A 22,615-nucleotide genomic window follows, 5' to 3' on the forward strand; every position below is an offset into this window, starting at 1 on the left:
TATGAAGGACAAAACCTTTTTACACTGAATGGAATTTCTTCTTGGTAATGAAAGAACGTTTAATATCTCTTGTTCTCCAGTTTTCTAGAGAGATTTAAAACTTCTTAAGAATACCATGTTGAAGAAATTTGGGGGAATGCCTTTTTAATATTTTTCACTGATTGAAACAATTAGTTTTCAATGTTCAGTGCTTTAAAATGAATTCTTTCTATATATTTCTTCTTATTAATGAATAGTTTCTACATCAAAAACATAAAAGACATTGATACATGAAAGACCTGGTCCAACTTTGCTAATGAGCAGGCATTATTTTTCTGACAAGAGCTTTGATTTTGAGAGTTATAATATGAAAGTGATTTTTTTCCTTTTATTAAAATAAGCTCCTTCTTGCTCTACTGTGACACCTCATGAGGCAGGTAGTTAGATTAAGTAATTGTTGAGATGTTATTGTTTTGAGAGAGCTCTATTTGCAGACCCAAACAACAGGCTTCTTGATCAGGTTTTTGCAAATGAAAAGTCTACTCAGGCCTTTTGTAAATTCATTCAGTATTGCTTACTTCTTGATACTTTTTTGAAAAATGGGCCAAAAAGGGTTTTAAAGATATAAAAATTACAAATAAACATATCCTCCATGGATATGTTTCTCTTAAAGAATGCATTTGTAATATTTGTCCACTTTTTAAAAGGAAAACTATAAAAGTGGGGATAAATGCCAATTCATTACCCACTCCCCCCCCAAAAAAACCCCTTAAAAACACACAAAATTTTTTTATTGTAAGAGGGGAGAGTTTCATGAATGATTCAGAAAACTTCTAACCACAACTTGTTCTAGCTGGTCTGCTTGTTCCATCCACTAGGTGGCGTGAGTGGCATAAGAAGTTCAACTGGGGCCTCTGCCTTCACCCAACAGGGCGTGGTTCCCAGCTCTGCTGCACATTAGACTCATCTAGGGAGCTTTCAGAACTCCTGACGCCCAGGCTGCATCTCATATCAGTTAAACCAGGATCTCTGGGGGGTGAGTCCCAGGCATCAGTATTTTTAAAGCTCTTGAAGTGATTCCAACAGGCAGCCATGACAGAGAACCACTGCTGCGGATACACTTACATTGGTTTGACTGATAATCATTATAGCCTTCTCAGCACTTTTATAATTCAAGCTCAACTTAACCTTATATTTCATCCAAACCACAATGAATTAAAACCCTCCCCTTCGTGTTCTTTATTTACTTGGTGGCAATTACATCTTATGTCTGTTGGCTATGACAACCTGCTTTAACTGTGTATCTAAAATACTACTACGTAATATGCCAAATATAAAGATGCATATTTGCATCTTGCCCAACACATTTACTCTTGTGGGCTTTGTCAGATCATTTTGGCACAAAGATTATAGAGCCAGGGTTTCCCCATGGGAAACACCTTTAATTCCCTGAAGTAAGGATTCGGGAAATGATGACAAGACTTTCTCAGTTGCCACATGTATAGAAAGGGATAATGGCTATCACCAAGGAAACAGAGACCTCCCAGCATAGAAATGTGAATTTATCAAAGGTAGTCTTAAAAATTTTAAATACTAGACACTGAAGAAAATAATTTAAAGTGTGATATATAATTAAATTAAAAAATTGATATATGAGATGCAACACAATTGAGCTGATTCTCCCACCCATGGACATTTAGGTTTTTTCCAATTTTTCACTATTATAAAATGATGTCACAGCCCTATAAATATTAATATGAAAAAAAGGTTTGCTCTATAGTGTTAATGGGAAAAAAATCAGGTTATAAGATGGCATTTAGAGTTTGCTGTCTTTTTTTGGTGAAAAACATATGCAACTTTGAACAAATGTTTATTAAAGCACTTATTTCAGTGAATTGTTAGTATCTGAAAATGTAGACGTCTATTTCCCTGTCTAGGCTGAGTTCCTGCAGGGTGGAAACTGCTTATTCATATACACTCTACAAGTATTTGTTGAATGAAATAGAATATTTTCCATTTCTAGAATGTGCAAGATAATGATTAAGTTCCGATTTTGTGAGAAAATATGCTCTGCTTTCCTCCGAGCTAAACTTTCAACCAGAGGAGAGAGAGGCAGAGACTTTTAAGGGACTAGGATTTGGGGCAGATATTTTGGGTTTGAAAGGTGGGATTTGCATCATTTGGTCTCATTCCTTTTAGTAAAGGCAGAAGAACAGCCATTTACTGATGGAATGGAGTGGAAAATAAATAACTGAACCCTTTGGAATAAAAGACAAAGTTTTATACAAGGTATGTTTAAAAAAATTTTGGAAGAATTGTGAAGGCTCAGTTGACATTGTTGACTCTGGGGTCTCAAAAATCCCCAGTGGTCACGATAGAGATAATTAAAAGATCTTTTGTGCCAAAGTAAAGCCAGAGAAGGGAAAATAGCAAACTGTATGGACACTGGGTGTGGCATCCTCCCAGCCTGCTTTCCTGGCCCCTGCCCACATTGCCCCATCTGAGATGGCACGCGTACCTGGGGGATGTAGAAGAGCCCCAGCAGGTTTGCCACCGCTGTGGAGATGCCTGAGCCAGTTGCTCCCACCACGGCGATAGTAGAGGGGATGTGCTCTGAGCAGTTGCAGAACTCATCAAGGTTCAAAGAATCGATTTTGTTCTGGGCCACAAAACTCAGGGTGGCTTCCAGGGCTTTAGAAACAGTGTTGCAAGTGTCGAATATCCTGTATCCCAGGGTCATGTTGGGAAGAAGGGCTGGGCTGCTGTTTATTTCCTCTATGGCAAATATCATAGCTTGTAGCCAGCGAAATCCTCGGAAATTATACCTGGAAGAAAGAAATGGAAGAAAGCAAGAGGCTTTCTGGTCAACTTCTTTAGAGTACAGACTGGGCAAAGCTGGTTTGAACCTCGTTCCATTACTCTGGTTTCATGACGTTGTGTTTTTTGAGACTCAAAGTCCTCTGTAAAATGGGGATAACACCTACTTCAGAGGGTGGCTGTGAGCATGAGATAATTATGCACAATTCTCAGCATGGTGCCTCACACAGAGTTAGGGACTAATAATAACAAGGATTGTGGTTAGTAATAGAATGAATCATTTGTATCTGCCTTATCCAACAAAGAATTTGAAATAACTGATATGAGGTACTTTAGTAAAAGTAATACAGAGATATTAAAAAAAAAAAAGGACCAGGGAAAATATAAATAGATTAGGATTTGAATACATAAGAAGCTAAAAATAACTTCAGATTTGCAGAGTCACAAATTTAAACTGACATTCCTGGAGGTAGAAGAGGAAAGGGAAATGAGTGATATCTTCATAAACAAACAAGCAAACAAATATTATGCATCGGAAGGCTATTCACAAACAGTGGTCACTTCTGGGTGGTAGAATGATGAGTTTTAAAATTGTGTGATTTTGTCTTTATACTTTCTATTTTAAAAAATAAGCATGCATTGCTGTTCAAAGAACATTATTTTAAATAAAAATCAAGCAAATTAACAAAGCGAAACAGGGTCAGTGACATAGTTTTCACTCTTCCAGGACACAGCACATAGTGAGAGCTTGATAAATGTTCTGAATCAGTGTATCAGCACCCAGAGAAGAAAAGCTAACAAGTCTGCAGTTCCTCTCTTTGTATCGTGGGTTTCCTGACTTGAACTCAAAGGCAGGGGGAAAGAAATACAAGCTGTTATACTTCACTGTATCAGTTAGGGTCCTAAATGTCCTGGTCTAACTTTTAATGTGACATTTTCTCTTAGTCATTTTCTTCATGTTTCCTTCATTTATTTATTTTTTTAAACCTGCAAAGTTATGAAGATCTATTACTGAATTTTTCATTACCTAAAACATCTATACTGCTAAACTGATTTTCCTATCTTTCTTTAATACAATTTATATATATATATATATATATATATATTATTTCAGAACATGCTCTTGCTTGATCTCAGGTATGTATGTGGCACCTGCACGACTCTGTCCAGCAAGGGAACAACAAAAAGGATATTTGTCCACATGGGTTACGTGAAGGATATAAACAGCATCAGTGAAATTCTACACTTAGTTTTTCTGCACTCATAAAAAAATGTGAAAATGTTATCTAATTTGTGAGCCCTCATTAGAACACGAGCAGAAATCCAGTTTTGTTGGAACGATTCTAGTTTTCATTTTCATTTTCTAGGTATCAGGAAGACCAAGGGAAAGTGCTGGATCCCTTCTGGAAGTTGCAAATCTCAAGAGAAAGTGCTCTTCTCTCTCACAAGATGGGTCAAGACTTGAGGTGCAGTAATGGTCTCTGATGTCCAGATTAAGGCAGGTGATATACAGCCCTCTGTACTCTGCAGAAGTCAGATACTATTTGAAGGAATTGTACCTAGTGTTAGACGCCATATTCTAAGAGTCATGATAAATTAGGGAACATCAGAGAGAGGGCATCCAGAATGGTGAGGGTCTGAAAATCATGTCATGAAACAACTATTTAGAAAACTATTTGGTCTGGAAAAGAAATGATTCAAGGGGGCATGTTAGCTGTCTTCAAATGGCCGAAGACAGAGTCCAGTGAGAGAGTTAAGATGGATTCTGTGTTTCTCTATCTATGTAGATGGATTCTGTGTTAGCAGGGGGATTTCAGCTTCCTATAAGAATTCTAATGGGAGTGATTCCAAATGCTACGGGCTGCATTTTGAAGACGCCCAGGTCATGCCAGCCACTGAAGTTTCTTTCAGCTTTAAAATCCTTAAAAAAAATAAGAGTGAGGCAGCCAACACTCAGGTATTATGACCACTGGGGCACTTAAGGTCATTGGGAGATTTTACTACTCAGGTTTGCAAAACCTACAATAAATTTCTTTCTAGGTACTTGGTCTTCCATTAAGTAACACAGCCTCCAGGTGAACAATGATGACTGAGTTACCAAGTGACCAAGCACGGCTCCAACAGGCCATGGATTTTTCTATTCAGTATCTTTGACATTTTATTTTTGGAAAAATTTCTTTTAAAAAAATGAGGGGGGGGGGAATAATAAGCTTCAGCATGGTTACCAGTCACCATTTTTGAAAAGAGAGAACCAACTTTGAAAAAATTATTTCAGGTTTGGTACAGCTTTTCTCCAACCACCAGGAGAAAAGACTCTCCAGGGTGGCTCCTGACCTTACCTGATACATTCCACAGACTCCGGCCTCGACTTTAGATCTTGATCTTTGGCTGCTACTCCAAAATGAATAGGAAAGAGCCCCCCGAGGATAATGTCCCCTTTCTTCTGGGCTCGCTGGTCAGGCCCATAGGCAGAAGTACACCAGGTAAAAGCCAAGAAGATCCAACAGCAGCTATAAAATGCCATAGTTCTGCTTTCTCTCCAGGGGGAGGGACAAGGGTGCTGGTGGTCTGGGGGCCCCTGAGAACTTTCCCCCTTGGTGTGACTTACTCCCTGCGGTGGAGGCACATGTCTACAGAATTAGTAACAGAATGGAACCGTGGTGTTTGAATTTCCACTTCTGCCCTCTCCATCGCAGGCTAGTGAGGCGGGTGGTTCTTGAGTCTTCAGAAGCCACATCATGCAGAGACCGCGGGTAGTACTTTCTAAAAACAAAAGAGAAACAAAATGAATTCAACTAAGCCTAAATCCCATGTTGTTATGATGACTGAAACAGAAGTGGCTCAGAATTTCCACTTAGAGAGGCTGAGGGGTAGCAGGTGGGGAGGGCATGGCTTTGAGCCTCATTTTTATAGCACTTCACATAAGATACAGAACATTTCAATTGCCCATATCAGAGAAGGACCATGTTCATTTTAAAGAGGCCATTGATAAGCTGAGGCCTTCACTGATGTTGCCACTGGATTTTAATCCCTTCATTCTTCCGTGTGAATAATGCACAGAGTTGGCCTAGTGGTAGCAGTTCCTTGTATTATACTACTAGTAATGCTATTTTATTCACCATATATGTTTGTATGGAAAATACAGAATGAGTCATAGTTAAGTTTAAATCTGACTCCAAATCAAACAAAAATGTCAGAGAAGGCCACTTATTTTTATTTATTATTGTACTCCCCCCACCCCACTTTCGGGGCCTCCTCATCCCAGATTTCTGGTTCCATTTATAATATGATACTCCATAAACCTTTGAAGAATAGTTCTTGGAAAGGATGCAGGTAAATCAAGGGTTGGATTATGTTCTACCAAACTCTACAGCTGGATCTAGGGAATGGTCCTTCTGCTTCAGCATCATTATCCTAGTAGGAACTCTCTGCTCTTCTCGCTCCACACACTATCTCACCCACTCTGTGGGTCAATTACTAATTACCAGTTACATGCCAATGTTGACTAACTATACAGCCTCTCCTGAGGTTCAGGCCCAAGCACTGAACTGTCGACTGGACATCGCCACCTGGATGTCCCACAGGTGCTTCCAACTTGACAGACTCTAAACTCACCTTCCTCCTAACCTTGTTCCTCCTTCACTGTCTTCTTCCTCAGCAAACGACATGCCATCCACAAAGACACAAAATAAGGAATCCTCCTTACCCCCTCCCTCTTCTCATCATCATCCTTCATATTCAAACAACCACCACGTCCTGTAGACTCTACTTCCTAAATCTCTTTGGAATGCATCCACACCTTCCCATTTCCAAGGCCATCTTAAGTACCCTGGCATTTCTTATTTGGGTTTATGTAACTATTTCCTAACTGGTCTTCCTGCCTTCAGTCTTGTCCCTTTGCAACCCACCTCTGCAAGTCTTTGGATGCCATGGAACAAGTGGTTTGAAGCACAGGCTCTGGAGTTAAACCTGGCTTTGAATCACAGTTCCACTATTTCCTAACATATGACTTTGGGAAAGTCACTTAACCTCTGATCTCAATAAAATAATTCATGGAGAGCCATTAGCACAGTGTAACTAGTAAACTCACAGGAAATGCCAGCTGTAATGAATACCTTTCCAGCCTCACTCTTGCTAGTCTTCCCTTTGAACTCCATACTGCATGCACACTGAATTTCCTTTAGATCCTCAAGTTAGGCCTTTTAAAAAATTCTCAGACCTCACACATGCTGTTCCACCTCCTTGGTCCCTCTGGAAAACATCTACTTGTCTTTTAGCTTTCAGACATCCATAACTATTGGAGCATGGCTTGGTCAACTGTGGGGTCGTTGTGTGAATGGAGAAAAGGACTCCTATGGGCCAGATACAATCTTGTACCAAGATGTCCAGCTTGGGGAGTGGAGCACAGGTTGGATTTCTACCCACACTAACCCCTCAGTTGTGCAGTGAGCAACTTTGAGGACTCCTTAAGGAGGCCTGCCCTGGACTCTCAGATTAGGTAGGTCCACCTGTTATAGTCTTTTATATCTTGGATTTTGGAGTTCCTCTCTTGGAAGATTGATCATATTTTGTTATAATTAGATGCATAAATGTCTGATTCCAGACCCCAAGCTCTTAACCATTGTCATATGCTGCCCCTGCCCCTTAGGAAGGGGGCTCTTTCTCCTACAGAGTTACAAGTAGAGGGTGCTGGGCCCCAAATGGAAGGAGCACCCCAGCAGACACTCAACAGTCACAGAACTGTCTGAAATAACATCTGAACATCCATGACCATCCTAGTTCTCTGACTCCAGTCCTGCTCTTAGATTTTTGGCTTCATTTCTTAACCTTGGTCATATATTCATTCATACATTTAACAAGTACACGTGCTAAGGACTGGAAATATAAAGGTACCACACACATCATGTTCCCTGCCCTCAGGAGCTCCCCAGCCAGTGGGCAGAATTTACCTCAACATTCAGAAGTGAAAAAAATATATATAGTAACTTTGTTTCCAATGACTAAATTCAACTTTGCTCCCCAGTACTTAGCACAATGTCTGAAATAGTAACTGTTGAATAAATGCTGGTTGAATGCATGCACAAGAAAAGAAAATACTTTGGGAGGAGACAGAAACTAGCATTTATTGAACCAAGCAGAGTGTCAGGTCCTTTAAACATCCAATGTATTTTAAATTTCACAGTGGTAAAGAGGGCCATACAAACTCCACTTTTGAGACGGGGGACTGGATTACTCAAGTGAGAAATTCTGGCACTTGAATTAAGAAGGCCTCAAGAACTCAGAATATTAAGGAGTCCTGTGTGGTGTACTGAATTAGGAAAGGGAACATTATAACTGGCTGGGGGAAGTCACTGAGACCTGTTAGATTTTTCCTGTGAAAGATTAACTACTTGGAGAAGTTTATTAACTTCATTAGTCCATTCAAGAGAAAATTCATGGCAAGAAGTAATAGATGAAGGAGAGATTTCAGGTCAATTTGTAGCAATTAACTCCTCGAGTCTAATGTAGTCTCCAAACCACCCTTTTTAGTCCAATTACCAGGGTCTAATTTGCTTTCAAAGATGAGAATCATTCTAGATCCTCCCTGCCCCTTTCCTCCCATCTCCGATTACCGATTACGTTGTCTTGTTAATTCTACCATCTCTCTCCACTCTGCCTTCCCTTTTCCATTCTTGTTGCCACTGCCTTTGCCAGGCTCCCATCGCCCCCCACCAACATCCTTATCGCAAAAGCTTTCTTTTCTTTCTACCTCACTCCTCCTACCCACTAGATATCGACAATCACAGCAGTACCAAGCATGACCCTAGCACAATGGATTAATTATTGGGTTCATCATTGTGACTTCAGTTTGCAACAATTAGAATACAAAAGTTCTTGAATAATCACTAACATTTCAGTTTTAGGATCTATGGTAGAGATTTTAAATTGTAGCCCTTGTACCATACTCCTTTTATGGCTCAGTAAAATAGTTTTTAGCTGGACAAGGTTGTCCAGAATAAAGACTACTTTCTCCAACTTCTTTTATAATTATATGTGGTTATATGACTATGTTTTGGCCAGTAGGATGTAAGCTGAAGGGCCCTGAGGCAGCTTCTAGGAAACTGTGCTTAAGAGACAGTTGGCGTTTGTTCTTTCATCTGCCTTCTTCCATTCTGCTGCATGGAGGTGGGTGTGACAGCTGGAGCCCATATTGAACCATAAGCCTATCCCAGGGAATGATGGTGCCATGAGCTGAGGATTTCATGGAGCAGAAGCTCTATATCAGACTGTTCCTGGACTTTGGCATGACAGAGGAAAAAAGCTTCTAGCTTGTTTAAGCCACTGTTATATTTTTCTCACTGCAGATATATTAACAGTATCTATCCAAGAGTCACAAATAAACCCATTCGTTCTCTTTATTGTAAGTTCATTTCATTTAAATCATATATAATCATGTTTACCCTCCTGCAAAAAGTATCGCAAATACAAGCTGAAGCTAGTATTCTTTATCTCAATGGCAGATATGTTTGGAAGAAGAAATGACCCGTGGAACAGCTGGTTTTACATTTAGAATGTCCTTGAAATCACGAGGAGTGTTTCAGTACTGACAGGTGATTGATTGATCATTGAGCTCCTCGTCCAAGAGACTTGGAATGGGAGGTCAGAGCAGACTGGTCTATGGTTCCACAGGTTCATGAACTTCTAAATTCATGCAACTATTTATTCACTCAAGAAACATTGATTGAGCTCCTCCATTTGCTAGACACTAGGGAGTACAAGGTACTGAGGAAAGAAAGTTGAGACAGTTGCCTTCAATGTGCTCATGGTTTAAAAGGAGACAGGAAGATGTATTATAATTACAGTGATACAAAACCTAGGAAGAGGCATGAACTAAGCACTGAGAAAGTACAAAGGGAGGAGTGACACTCTTTCTGGTGACTGCCAGGACAGTGAATTAACTCAAGGTGGGGACTGGAAGCTTCATGAGGGTAGGGCCCGTCTCTTTTTCTCATTGTAGCCTGGTACCAAGCACAGTGCCTAGAGCTTAGTAGATTCTCCACAGATATTTGCTGAATGAATGAATAAAGCATAACCAGTAAAAACCAGGGGCTGGTTGGGCAATTCTAGGACAGAACAGGGAAGGGGTCACCCCACAAGACTGAAGGTTCCCAAGGGCAGGGGCCTCATCATGATCACAGTTGCATCCCCAGCATGGAACAAGGAACCTGGTACTGAATGAATGCTCAAAAAAATCTGTTGACCTTGCATTTGTCCAAAAAGCTGGATGGCTCATCCAAGTTTCAGAGTTAAGGACAAATTAACACAGGATAGCAAGGCAAGGTTAGGGTCAACACAGCAACACTCATCAAAGTAAAAACCCTGGCTCTTGCCTCTTGGCTTTAACATTTCTGGAAATTGTGTAACTCTAGAGCAGAATGATTTTGCCCACATTTCAACTAGAGAAAAGAGAGGCATAGATCTTCTGAACATAAAACAACTCTTGTAAATTAGAAGCACAACAAGCTCAGAAGCTACAATTTCTCAACTCCTAGGCTGCAGAAATAAACATTCTAGGTTGCCTAGAAATAAGGTGGAAACCAAAATTGATTTCCAGTAGAGATCGTTTATCATTTATCTTCGTAGGGTGAGTACACTGATTTGTCTCCGGTTTACTGTACTGTGATCTTTGCCCTCTTTCGTCACTCTGATCGTAAAGAATACTAACAGTAGGGCGTGAAGCCACCATTGCAGAAAGGTGAAACGTGTGTGTTTTAATGAGGGTGAACAGGGAAAAACCTGAGGAAGTTCAACCAATAATCATGAAACCCGGCATAGCTGGCTCTGGTTACAGCTTTCTTTACCTCTTGCTGAGGACACATCCACAACGTGGGTTATTCTATGCACCTGGTACACATTTGCCAAAGAATTAGGGACATCTCATCTGTCATCACAAACGTGACCGTCCTCAGTTCTGTGTCAGACTCCATGCTTTCTATATTAAAGCAAGGGGCATCTTGTTTCACAACGAGGGCCCTCTTTCAGCACTGGGGGAACACAAACTACCAGGTCACACTCGGCTGCCTCCCTCCAGCCCTGCTTGCTGCCCGCCCGCCAGCTGCACAGGGTCTTACCCTCCATCTCCCCGACGACAGGTGTGACTTTTGGAGAGTCCATGCCTCATTTAGCTCTGGTAATGGCTTAACTGAGTCGGAAAAATGCAAGGACAGGAGCGTGATAAAAACCAGCTGAGTTGGGTCCCCGTTAGTCATTGGAAAAAGCTATCAGGGGAGGGAGGTGAAAAGATGAACGAGAATGGGGAGGAGCAGCACAGGGGGGCGCCGAGCAAAGTGGGGCAAAGAGCGGAGACAAAGCAAATAAAGAAGACAAATAGGAGAGGAAACGAACATTCATTAATGTTGTACTATGAGCTCCTTGACGCAGGGCCTGGTCTGTCCCTTTCGTGGCCTGGGGACCTGGAGGGGCTCCGTAAAGGACTGAATATGTGTGGAGTGCCCACGGCATGATACACTGTCTTAGAAGTTTATGAAACTATCGCAAGAAGAAAGAAAGTGACAGAAGAAGAAAAAAGAAATAGAATGGGTGTTGAGGGGGGTGAACAATCAAGGTTAAAAAATGACAAGAAATGCTCATTTCTCCGGTCCAGAATCTGGTGAGTTGAAAGTAAGTGGACACTGGCTTTGGGCATTAACATTACTAATGCAGGGTGGTCCAGGACTGAGTGAGTTCCTTGGGACATGGGACACGAGTTACGAAATTCCTTGGCCTGAAACATTTCCCTTAAGTAAGCTCTGCTGACGGATATGTGGATACCCACAGACTTAATGAAACGGTTCAGGTGAAAAGCAAAGACATGCAAGTCATGTTTTTATAAAGAAAAATGCCAGAGCTTCAAGTCCTACGTGAAAGTAATGTTTCTGTGGGATAACATCCTCAGTATTGCCTTTCAAAATCGCAAGGAACCCTGACTACCCAGGCTGGCGTTTTTCAGCCTGGTGTCCCAAGACGTGCCACCGCAAGGTATTCTCGTGTAAGATAAGTTTGGGAATTGATGTGTACTCTGTGCCAAAGGGCACATTCACCTCCCAAAGGCTCTTGTAAGACCTGCAGTAAAGAAAACTGCTTAACTTTAACCCACTCATTCCCAAATTTATTTCGGCCTGGGACACTTTTCTCCCTGCAGGACACTTGTTACAATGCTGTGAAATACAGGCTTGGGAAGTGCTCACCTAGTGGAAAGCATAAAACCCTTCACCTGAGCCTCTCCCAGTCTCTCTGGATGCATTTTTGAATGGAGAGGTATGTCTGCCTCTCACTGGACCTAACATTTTTTGTAACCCCAGCTATGAAATTCCAAAGGGTAGTACCAGAAAGAAGGAAGGACTGAGGTGGGTTAGGTGAATGAGGATGTATTCTGCCATCATTCTCTGGTCTCAGGCATATATGCCCTCTCTCTTCTCTTGAGGGAGTTTCTGCTATACTCAATAAGTTTGCACACTGAGCCCTTCTCTCTCCTACTTGTAGCTCTTCTGGCCTTGCATTGTGTCCCCCTACAAGGACCATTGGAACATGCAGTGGAGTGCTGGCAAACCAGCTCTCTGAAGGCAAAAAGAAAAAACAAAAACAAACAAACCCCTAAATGCCCTGATTTGTAGTGTCTGCTGAATACTCCCACCATGGCTAATTTCAAGCTACCAATGGTTTAACAGCCAACTTGCAAAAATCCTTGATATTTAACCACTGCCTCTTGTGAACTGGTAGAACCTATTGCAGCACACCACTGGGACACATCTCTAAGTAAGTGGAATCCTGGTCTTTGGAAAAACTGCCCAAATTACTTTATAGGCATTGTGAATCTTTTATCTCCTCCTGTTTCCATCTCTGCTCCAACTGTTAGGAAACTGCAAGCCAAATTTGTGGCCCAGCTCTAGCTAAGATAGAAACCAAAAGTGTGCATTTTTGTGTTCTAATATCACTTATAGTATTACTTTTTATTTCTTACTGCTCTTATTTCACTCCAATTTCCTCACCATGTTAAATCTTTCATTTTTATAAACAGTGATAGGGATATAAACACACAAAGGAACAAACAAATGCATAAATCTAGAGTTTTGCTGTAGGCAATTGTGTCCCCAGGTGAAACTCCCTGTGTAATTAGGAGGAAGGGGCCTGGGAAAGTCACTTTTACCTCATTAACTGAGTGGGTGGATTTAAACAGACCATTTGGGACACCAGGTCATTAGTTTAAAATACAGAATTTTAGAGGTAAAAGGGACCTGGGAAGTTTATCTGGTTCACACTGAAGGCTTCTGACACACTGATGTTTGGACTGTGGTGGCCAATTTTATCATAGTAGGAATTGGAACTCAGAACTCATTGAAAAAACTGTGTGAGGTTTGGTGATGAAAAGGAAGTCATTTTCTTTTTTCTTTTTTTTTTCTGATTTGTCAGAGCACCCTAGTGTGTTTTAGTATTATTTTAGGTCTTCAGAAGATTAAACTTACTTTCAATTATAGCCTAAAATCTATTTTGGGAATGCTCGTAGTTTTAATGAACCTCAGGTGCACAAAATTGGATTAATCATAATCCTTGGTTGGTGACATATCTTTATCATTGGCCCATGCCTGGTCCTTTTTTATTTCTTTATTATTATTATTTAAATTTTTTTCTGTTCTTGTAGCTTTCCCATTTTTTCATCAGAGTTTTGGTCCTTTTCCCCTCAAATTTTAAGACTTCTTTATATATTATGGATCAGCCCTTTATCTGTGATACATGCTGTAAACGTTTTCTTCTAATTTGGCGCTCTTCTTTGACTTTACCTTACTATGCAATTTTTAAAAACATTATTATGTAGTCAAATTTATGAATTATTTCTTTTATTTGCCACTGGATTTTGAGTCAGTGTTAGAAAGCTTTTCCTTACAGAGTTTATAGAGGAACTCACCATACTTTCTAGCTTATTAAATTATTTTCTATCTTTTTTTTTTTTACATTTAGTTTCCTAATCAGTGTGGAGTTTACTTTTGTGTATGGTGTGAGGTATGGATCTAATTTTATCTTTTTTCCAAGTGGCTGCCTCGTTGTGCCAGCAACGTTTATTAAAAAGCCCATCTTTGCTTCCATGATTTAAGATGCCACGTTTATTATTTCCATATTTACCCAGATCTAGTTCAGGTCTTTCTATTCTATTCTACTGGTCTGTACATCTATTCTTGTGGCAGTAGCACCCTGTTTTCATTATGGGAACTTAGAGTATGGTTTAATACCTGGTGGACTAGTCCACCTTTGTAGCTTTTATTTCTTAGTGTGTTCCTGGCTCTTCCTGCAGGTTTCTTTTTCCTTATGAACTTGAGCATGAACTTGTCTAGATCCCTAGATATTTTTATTGGAATTGTGTTACATCTTTATGATGAGGAATCTTCCTAAGAACAGAAATTCCTTTCCTTTTGTTCAAGTCTAACTTTGTGTCTTTCGAGAGTGTTTCATCTTTTAGGTTTTGCACATTTTTGTCAAGTTTATTCCTAAGTATTTAATCATCTTCGTTATTATTATAAATGGGGCTTTCTTACCATTATCTCCTCTAGTTGGTCATTGTTTGTGTCTATGAAAGCTATTGAGTTTTGTATGTTAATTATATATCCTGGTACCTTACTGAGTTCTTTTATCATTTAAATTAGCTTTATTATTCATTGATTCTCTAGTATTTTCTAGGAATATTATTTCTTTTTTAATTGAGATATAATTGACATATAATATTATATTAGTTTCAGGTTTACAACATAATGATTCGACATTTGTATATATTGTGAAATGATCACACAATAAGTTTAGTTAACACCGTACATAGTCACAAGCTTTTTTTTCTTGTGATGAAACTTTTAAGATCTACTTTCTTAGCAACTTTCAAATATACAATACAGTATTATTAACTATAGTCACCATGATGTACATTACATCCCCATGACTTATTTATTTTATAACTAGAAGATTGTACCTTTTGACCAACTTCGCCCACTTTTATTTCTCTATTTCTAAGTTATTATTATTTTTTTTTGCGGTACGCAGGCCTCTCACTGCTGTGCCGATGCAGGGGACACGGGTTTGTGCCCCGGTCCGGGAAGATCCCACATACCGCGGAGCAGCTGGGCCCGTGAGCCATGGCCACTGAGCCTGCGTGTCTGGAGCCTGTGCTCCGCAACGGGAGAGGCCATAACAGTGAGAGGCCCGCGTACCGCAAAAAAAAAAATATGGATAACTGCTATTAGCTTCTTGCACATTTGCAAGGTCAAAATGACATGCCCCAGTGTTTTAATCATGCTGTTTTAAAGAATATTGTTTTCCTCAAAGTTAGTGAAAATCACGTATATTGGGTTGGCCAAAAAGTTCTTTCAGGTTTTTCCATAACATCTTACAGAAAAACCTGAATGAACTTTTTGGCCAAACCAATATTTAAAAATTAGGGCCATTTCCTCTTGCTTACTTTACCACTGCAATGAAAGACCAGAGTCAGAAAACTCTCATTCATTTAAAGATAGAATAGAGTGGTCTTCATTTTTTTCCAGGCTTAACAACCCAAATTTCTTTCAAATGTTTCTGCTTAGGGCTATTTCATATTTTCTAGAGATATATGCTAATATCCCATGGACTTTCTCTAACTCCTTTATGTCATTTTTTAGAGTATGCTAACAAAAATTGGTACCATGTTTGAGACTGACCTAAGGTTGGGAGGCATCATGTCCCAGCCCTTCCATGACTGTGTTTTGTTGCCTTTTGCCCGTAACTCCATAATTTGGCTGACTCACATCCACATTCTGGTCATTTAGGTCCTCTTCATTTTTCTAATATACATTTGCTTGAACAGTCCTATCCGAACTTATATTTGTATTTTTTAAATCCCCAAATATATCACAGTGCAATTGTTGAATTTGCATTTTATTACCGAAGAACTATAGCCCCCTGTTAAATTCATTTTGGATTTTGTTCCCATTTTTGAAGGACCATGTCTCCCTGTCAGAAAATGTCAGTGAAAAATTTAAGGATTTATCAACTGGCCTCTCCAGCTTAGCACAGGAGAATCATGAGCCATCATTTAAAAAATAAATCCTGCAATATGCCCCCTTCCATTGTCCCTGTGAGAAGATGCTCCATTGCTAATGATATCTGCAGCTGTTCTGGAGGAAGCCTGTCTCAAAGTAATAAGCCTTTTCCCCAAATAAATCCCATGGATGTTTCTATAAGCCTGACTTTGAAGCTGGATTATCCAACACACCCTCACACATGGTGGAAACCCAACCAATTGATTTTCTGTAATGTGGTACCCCTCAGATAGAAATGTGATGGTATAAAGAGCCTCATATCTGTCAGGCTGGGTACAGGGCAAAGTGAGGTCCCTGGATCAGCAGCAGTACCTGGGAACTTGTTAGAAATGTGAGTTCTTGGTCCTACCCCAACCTACTGAATTAGAAATTCTGGGGGTGGGACTAAGCAACCTGTGTTTTAACAAGCCCTCTGGATAAATCTAATGTACACTCAATTTTGAGAAACACTGCACTAGCTCGGGTTAGTAGTCTGGTCTTGGCCCTGAAAAATCTGTTTCCTAAAAATAATCTTCAAAATGAACGTGTTTTTTTTTTTTTTCCCTAATACTATGACTCTCCCTCCCCCACACCCTTGAGCATAACCTAGCAAAACAGAAATGCACAGCAACACAACAGTTTCCTGTCAATGTCAATTCATTCTTCAGATTCCTTGGAATTTTTCTCATGCAATAATTGCTAACATTTTATGACACTAGTTTTCCAGGAAACACAATTCAGAAATCATTGCTCCACTGCTAGGGTAACTTTCTGAACCTATAATCAGTATGCATGTTCTGTGAACTACAGAAAATGCCCATTTACCATAGACCAGCCACTTCTTGCCTTTTCTCCCAGAGAAATGGAGGGGATTTACCTATCTGGTTACCATTCTCTTCTACCTTTCCCTGTTAGAATCTTGGGACCTCTACTTTTAAACTTAAATCTTTCATTATTAACCATTTTCAGATTTGCAAAATTTGAGGGAATATTCCTCACAGCCAGTGCATTAGCCCCAGAAGCCTGGGAAGGTCTGGGACCCTGTTTACATGGGGCCATTAGAAGTCACCTTCACGAATCCCCTCTGTTCAGCACCATCAGTCTCTTCTGCTCTCTGGGAGTCCTTCCAAGGGCTCAGAAAGGCCTCTTCCTCAGGAGCTGGAACAGTCCTGAATACTCTGCAATCCCTGGCCATCCAGTGCATTCTCAGTGCCTCTCTGCCTGCCCCTGAGCCAGTAAGGGGCTCCTGCAAGAGCTGGCCGGGGTAAGAAGCAGCCACCAGACGCCTTAAAAGAGCTTTCCCCATCTCAGGTCCCCATTCATTTTTTGAAATAAAATCCTATTCTCTTATTTTTGCTTTCTTCTCTCTTCTCTCCCTCTTTTCTTTCCTTTGTCTTCTGGAAGTTTCTAAACTTTAAAAAAAAAGTCTTCTTCCAATCTTTCTGATGAAAAATAAGGCTCTTTTAAAAGTTACATGTAAGGATACACTATTCCTTTCTTATTCAGCTGTGCCCATGTGTGGATTACATTCGACCAGGGGTCAGCAAACCAAGCCAGTGGGCCGAATCTGGTCCACCTGTTTCTGTAGATAGTTTTACTGAAATATAGGCATGCCTATTCATTTGCATATTATCTATGGTTGCTTTCGGGCTAGAAGGGCAGATTTGAGTAGTGATGACAGAGACTGTTTGGCCCACAAAGCCTAAAATGTTAACTGTTTGGTCCTTTACAGAGAAAGTCTGTTGACTCCTGCATTAAACTGAACACAGAGAAAACTCTACTTTTGCCATGACTGTATAATGACAGCTTTGGAAATAGTTATGTGCCGGTGAGAGCACTGGTTTCTGCAGGTAAGAAGGAGCTGACTCCACTAGCTTTCTCAGAGGAGTGAGTCCAACAGTCTGTTTTGTGGCCAAACAGGTCACTTCTTCCCCTTGGTTGCCATCTGATTCAGAAGGCACCAGGCGTGGTGTCTGTTTACCATTCGTTCACATGAACAGAATAGAGTGGGTTGTGCGGTGAGACTCTCCCGCCAGTGAAAAAACTTTAGCTAAGAATGGGAAGTCCAAGCTGAATCACCAGCAGCAGCGCTTTCTGCCCCTTCAACACTGGCAAATGAGTCAGTTCTCTGGGAGCCAGTGACCTTCCTGTGAAGACGACTCTGAGGGAGGGTATGATTGATGTGGTGTGGCTGTACAGAAGTACAACAGAAGTACGGCTACCTCCCAAGTAGCCCAGGCATAATCTGGGTGGGGTGTAGGCCCAAAGGAAAAAGCCCAGGGCTTCAAGTGAGGGAAGAAACGTTCACTCTGGAGGTAGTCTTAATTCCGCTCCCTCATTGCTGGATGGGAGCAAATTCCTGTGTGAAGTCGTCATCTTGCATTTCCCTTCCTCACTCCCCTGCCCCACAACTTCAAGGCTCCACTCCCTAACACCCTGAGGCCCGGAGCTGGGTGAGCATCAGCAGCGGATGCCCTTTGGCCAAGGAACACTAGGACGGGGCTGGAACTAGGGTGAGGAAGGAGAGACAGACAGCGAGGGTGCAAAATGCAAAAGGCGCTGCTTGCTGTAGTGGCCCTAGTCCCACCCTGCTTGAGGAACACCCCTGTGGTTGGACAAGAGGGTTCATTACTCACTGCAGAGAAGTAGACTGTTAGAAAGGACTTACGGGGTTGGGGCTTGTGCACGGTGATTCTGGGGAGGGTTTAAGGAAGCAGAGCTTTGCATGCTGTCAGGAAGCAGGGGTCATTCTATGATTGGGTATCTTAGTAAATCTTGTCTAGAAGGAAGGAAGACTAGCGTGATGCAGAAGCTGTAATCGGTAAAGAAGCAGCAGTCATCTGAGCCAGGATGAGGGGATGTTTGGTCATTTTTGAGGTTTGGACAGTGTTAATTTTGTGTGTGTGTGTGTTCAGGTGTGACTGTGGAGTGGTGACAATGTTAATGTGCTTTTGTCCATGTGCGGATGTGATTGTGGAGTGGCCTTATTTTCGTCTTTATTTATCATGGTCAGAGTGGCCGTGTTTGATAGTGATGTTCTATGAAATTGCTTATGTTCAACAGGAGAACGCCAGGGCCTCACTGACAGTACAACCCTGCTCCTGGCTATCAGGGGCCATTTTTCTCTTTTTCACTAACCACTTCACTTTTTTCAAAGTCACAAAATCACAGGATAGTGGAAACAGAGAGGACTTTAAAAACCACCTAGTTCAGGGCTTCCCTGGTGGTGCAGTGGTTGAGAGTCCGCCTGCCGATGCAGGGGACACGGGTTCGTGCCCCGGTCCAGGAAGATCCCACATGCCGCGGAGCGGCTGGGCCCGTGAGCCATGGCCGCTGAGCCTGCGCGTCTGGAGCCTGTGCTCCGCAACGGGAGAGGCCACAACAGTGAGAGGCCCGTGTACTGCAAAAAACAAAACAAAACAAAACAAAAAAAACCCCACCTAGTTCAAAGCTCTCATGTTTAAGTTTAAGAGATGAAAGCTCAGAGATGTTACCTGCCTTGCCAATATCACACAGCCAGTAAGCATCACAGGTGGCATGTCACAGCCGACTCTGAAAGCCCTGCATACACTGGCTGTACCTCCTCAGCAGCCTCATCCACAGGTGCAGGGAGAGCCTACCTTGCTCTCCCTCTTTCTGTGCTCCAGCCTGCCCATCCCTTCAGTTCCTCCAACAGGTCAGGTTCTTTACTGTTTTAGGCCCTTCCCACAAGCTGTTCCCTCTGCTTGGAACGCTGTTCCACCCCTATGATCTCCACCTCTTGCTCAATCCATTCCTCCTCATCCTTAGGGACTGGCTCAAACACCAGTTCTTAAGCAGGCCCCCTCCTGATTCCCCAGGCCCCACTCTCCTGTGCTCTGTGCATCTTTCTAACACTTCCCTCTGAGTCTCCATGCAGTTGGGGGTCTGGTCTATCTTGTTCACTGATGTATGCTCAGGACACAGCAGATGCTCACTAATGAATGGATGCTTTACCCCAAGCCTGCTGGAGGCTCTACCACTAGAATTTTTTTTATAGTAGAGTAAAAAAAGGATTCTGAAATCTTGGGGCCTCTATATAAACGTACAGTCTGATTGCAAGTAAAGAATACAACGGGCTAAAGTAAAAATGCTGAGGTGTTGCAAGGAGGTGGAGGATTAATTTGATGAGCTTATTCCAACGTCGTCTTTCCTGCGATCGCTATCTGGACATGCGGGTGTGCTTGAAAGAACAGAGTGCAGCCAGGAGCCCTTCACACCCCTAAACCAGAGAAAGGTCCTGGAGTCTGAAGCTGCTATTGCATCATTATCTAAAATGTTAGAAGAGAATATAGAGAAGACTGACATGAAAATGTGTATAAAAGCTAAGATAGTTCAGAGAGTTCTTATACATATATAGTATTCTGGGGCAGGGGGGAGGCAGAGAGGGTGTATGAATCTAGCTGAGATTCAGCTGATGAGAACTATGGAGGCTCGTCCCAGAAAAATGCACATCTGCACATGATTCTAAATGTCTCAGGGGTTTCATGTACCTGAAAAAAAGGTTATGTGACTTGCCCACAGAGGTAGAGCTAGACTAGAAGGCTTGTTTCCTCATTCCTCATGTAGTATCCTTTCCCTTACAACAAAATGTTTATCCCATCACGAGCGGCAACAGGGCATAACCTTTGAAGGTATGGGCTCTGGATGAACCTGGGGTTCAAATCTCTGCTTCGACAACCACTAGCTGCTGACTTGGGGCAAGTTGTTTAATTTCTGTGACTTTGTTTCCTCATCTGTATAACAATACAGGAAGAACAATAGCAGGTTTGCTTATATTAAAATACTTGTAAGAACTTGGCAGAGAGCCTAGCACATAGTAAATGCTCAAGAAACTTAGTTCTTCATATGATGAGGATAGTGATGCCCCACTTGAATTGAGCAGAACTGTCAGTGTGCCATCTCCCTCTGGTCCTAGAACACACCTGGTTTAGTTCACCTGCAGCATGGCTGCCTTCAAACAGCAAGTGTATGACGATGAGACAGGACTGCTTCAGAAAGCCAGGCACGTCACCCGACAGCTAGATTAGAGAAATGGAACCCTCCCAGATGCAGTTAGCATGCTGTCCACAGGGTGGATGAGATTAGCTGTGTGACACACTCTTACATGGGATCATGATCAAAACATTTGCTGACATCTCTAAGGTGACACAGGCCAGATGGTGACATTCAGAAAGCTGCAAAAAGTCTGAACTGATGGCAAGCAGAACAAGCAAGGAAAGACTGCTGTAGATTCCACAGGGAGGGATGGGTTTCAGGTTCCCAGTGTGCAAACCCAACAATCTGACAGGTCAACGCAACAACTTGGAAGCCTGCTAGTGAAGAAACCAAGAGAACGCCCTCGGGCTGAAGAAACCTGGTGGAGGAGACCGTGGTTCTAGGCTCGGCTTTGCCACTGCCCCTTGGGACCAGCTGCTGCCCTTTTCTGGGCGTTGGTCTTTTCATCTGTAAGTGGGCCGGGGTTGAGCAGCGCGGGTTTCGTGGGTCCTGCGAGGACCTTTCTATGCAGGCGGAGCCTCAGTGACTGCTGGGCTTAGAAGTGGCCACTCTTCCTGTCCCCTCCCCTCGGCTCGTGGGTGAGAGGGTCTCCCTCCTCCTTCCTACCCACCGCCCATCTCCTGGGGTCTCAGCCACCGTCCTGCGGCTAGGGGCGCCGTGTGGGGAGAGAAGGGCTCTCCCCGGACGCGGGCTGCTTTCTCCGCCGTCAGCAGCCAGCCGGCCTTTCCGCCTGTGCGTCCATGCCCACATCCGCCGCGGGGCTGGCTGTGCTGGAGCAGAAAGATTGAAGATCGATTTTCAGCCCCAACCCGGCCGTGGCGTCAGCAGGGAAGAGAGATTGTTTTGACTTGTGATGCATGGGGCTAGAGGAGGGGCCCTCTGGCCTTGGGCGCCGGCTCCACGGCGCGGGGATGCTGCCTTTGAGCCTTCCTGGTCCAGGCGGGCCATTCCTCCGAAGGGCCGCCCCTGCGTGCCTCTACTGGGCTCGGAGCATCCCGGCCCAGGGTCCTAGCTCCTCCAGGGGTTATTGATAACTTAAGATCAGCGACATACTCTAAGCAGAATGAATACATAATTAGAATCCAGTAATGCCTGGGCCAGAAGTCATCTCGGAATACTTTTAGCTTAAATCTCCCATTTACAAAAGGGTAAACTGAGGCTCAGAGAGGGGAGGCAGCTTGCCAAGGTCACATGGCCAGCCTCTAGCAGTGCTAGGAGTAGGATGTGAATGTCTCTCACTCCATAGAGCTTACTTAGGTAAGGAATGGAAGGTTTTCAAAATTTTTTAGTGTACAAACTTTTTACAAAAGAAAATAAAACAATGGAAATGATGAAATAATTCATATTTTAAGGCATGACAAGAAAAATGTAAACATAAAAATTTTCTCTGCCCATTTTGGCCTCCCCCCTCCTCTCTATTGTGCATTATGTCTTAACTAGACCTCCCCAATGGCAGAAATACCTGCTCAGCTATAAAAGTTAAGTTTTCTTCTTCTGGTGCCAGCCCTGTAGCTCCCCAGAAGATAACATTCCGGTGCCAGCCCTGTAGCTCCCCAGAAGATAACATTCCTTTCTCAATCCCGTAAGGCTGACCTTACAGGTCACAATGTAACGTCACAATGACTTGCATGTGCAGACATCTTTGGTGAACGTTATGCACAAATGCCAACGTATTATCTCCTTAAAGATATCAGTTGGTGCAGACTGGTCAGCTGACCTGGGAAGATACT

The 22,615-nt window shown here is 42.3% G+C and overlaps 1 protein-coding gene across 1 annotated transcript in view; it reads right to left on the reverse strand.

Annotated features, from left to right (window-relative positions):
* CASR (calcium sensing receptor) overlaps positions 1-22,615 on the reverse strand; it is a gene marked incomplete at its 3' end in the record, with an annotated part of 77,054 nt that overhangs the window by 23,184 nt on the left and 31,255 nt on the right. The window contains exons 2-3 of the mRNA XM_079922361.1: positions 5,136-5,559; positions 2,498-2,804 (exon numbers count right to left, since the gene is read on the reverse strand). Coding sequence (XP_079778487.1) covers positions 2,498-2,804; positions 5,136-5,320 — 492 coding nt within the window. The 5' untranslated portion in view covers positions 5,321-5,559. The remainder of the gene's footprint in view (positions 1-2,497; positions 2,805-5,135; positions 5,560-22,615) is intronic.

Source organism: Stenella coeruleoalba, assembly GCF_951394435.1.
Source record: "Stenella coeruleoalba genome assembly, chromosome: 5".
In the NCBI taxonomy this organism is placed as follows: Eukaryota; Metazoa; Chordata; class Mammalia; order Artiodactyla; family Delphinidae; genus Stenella; species Stenella coeruleoalba.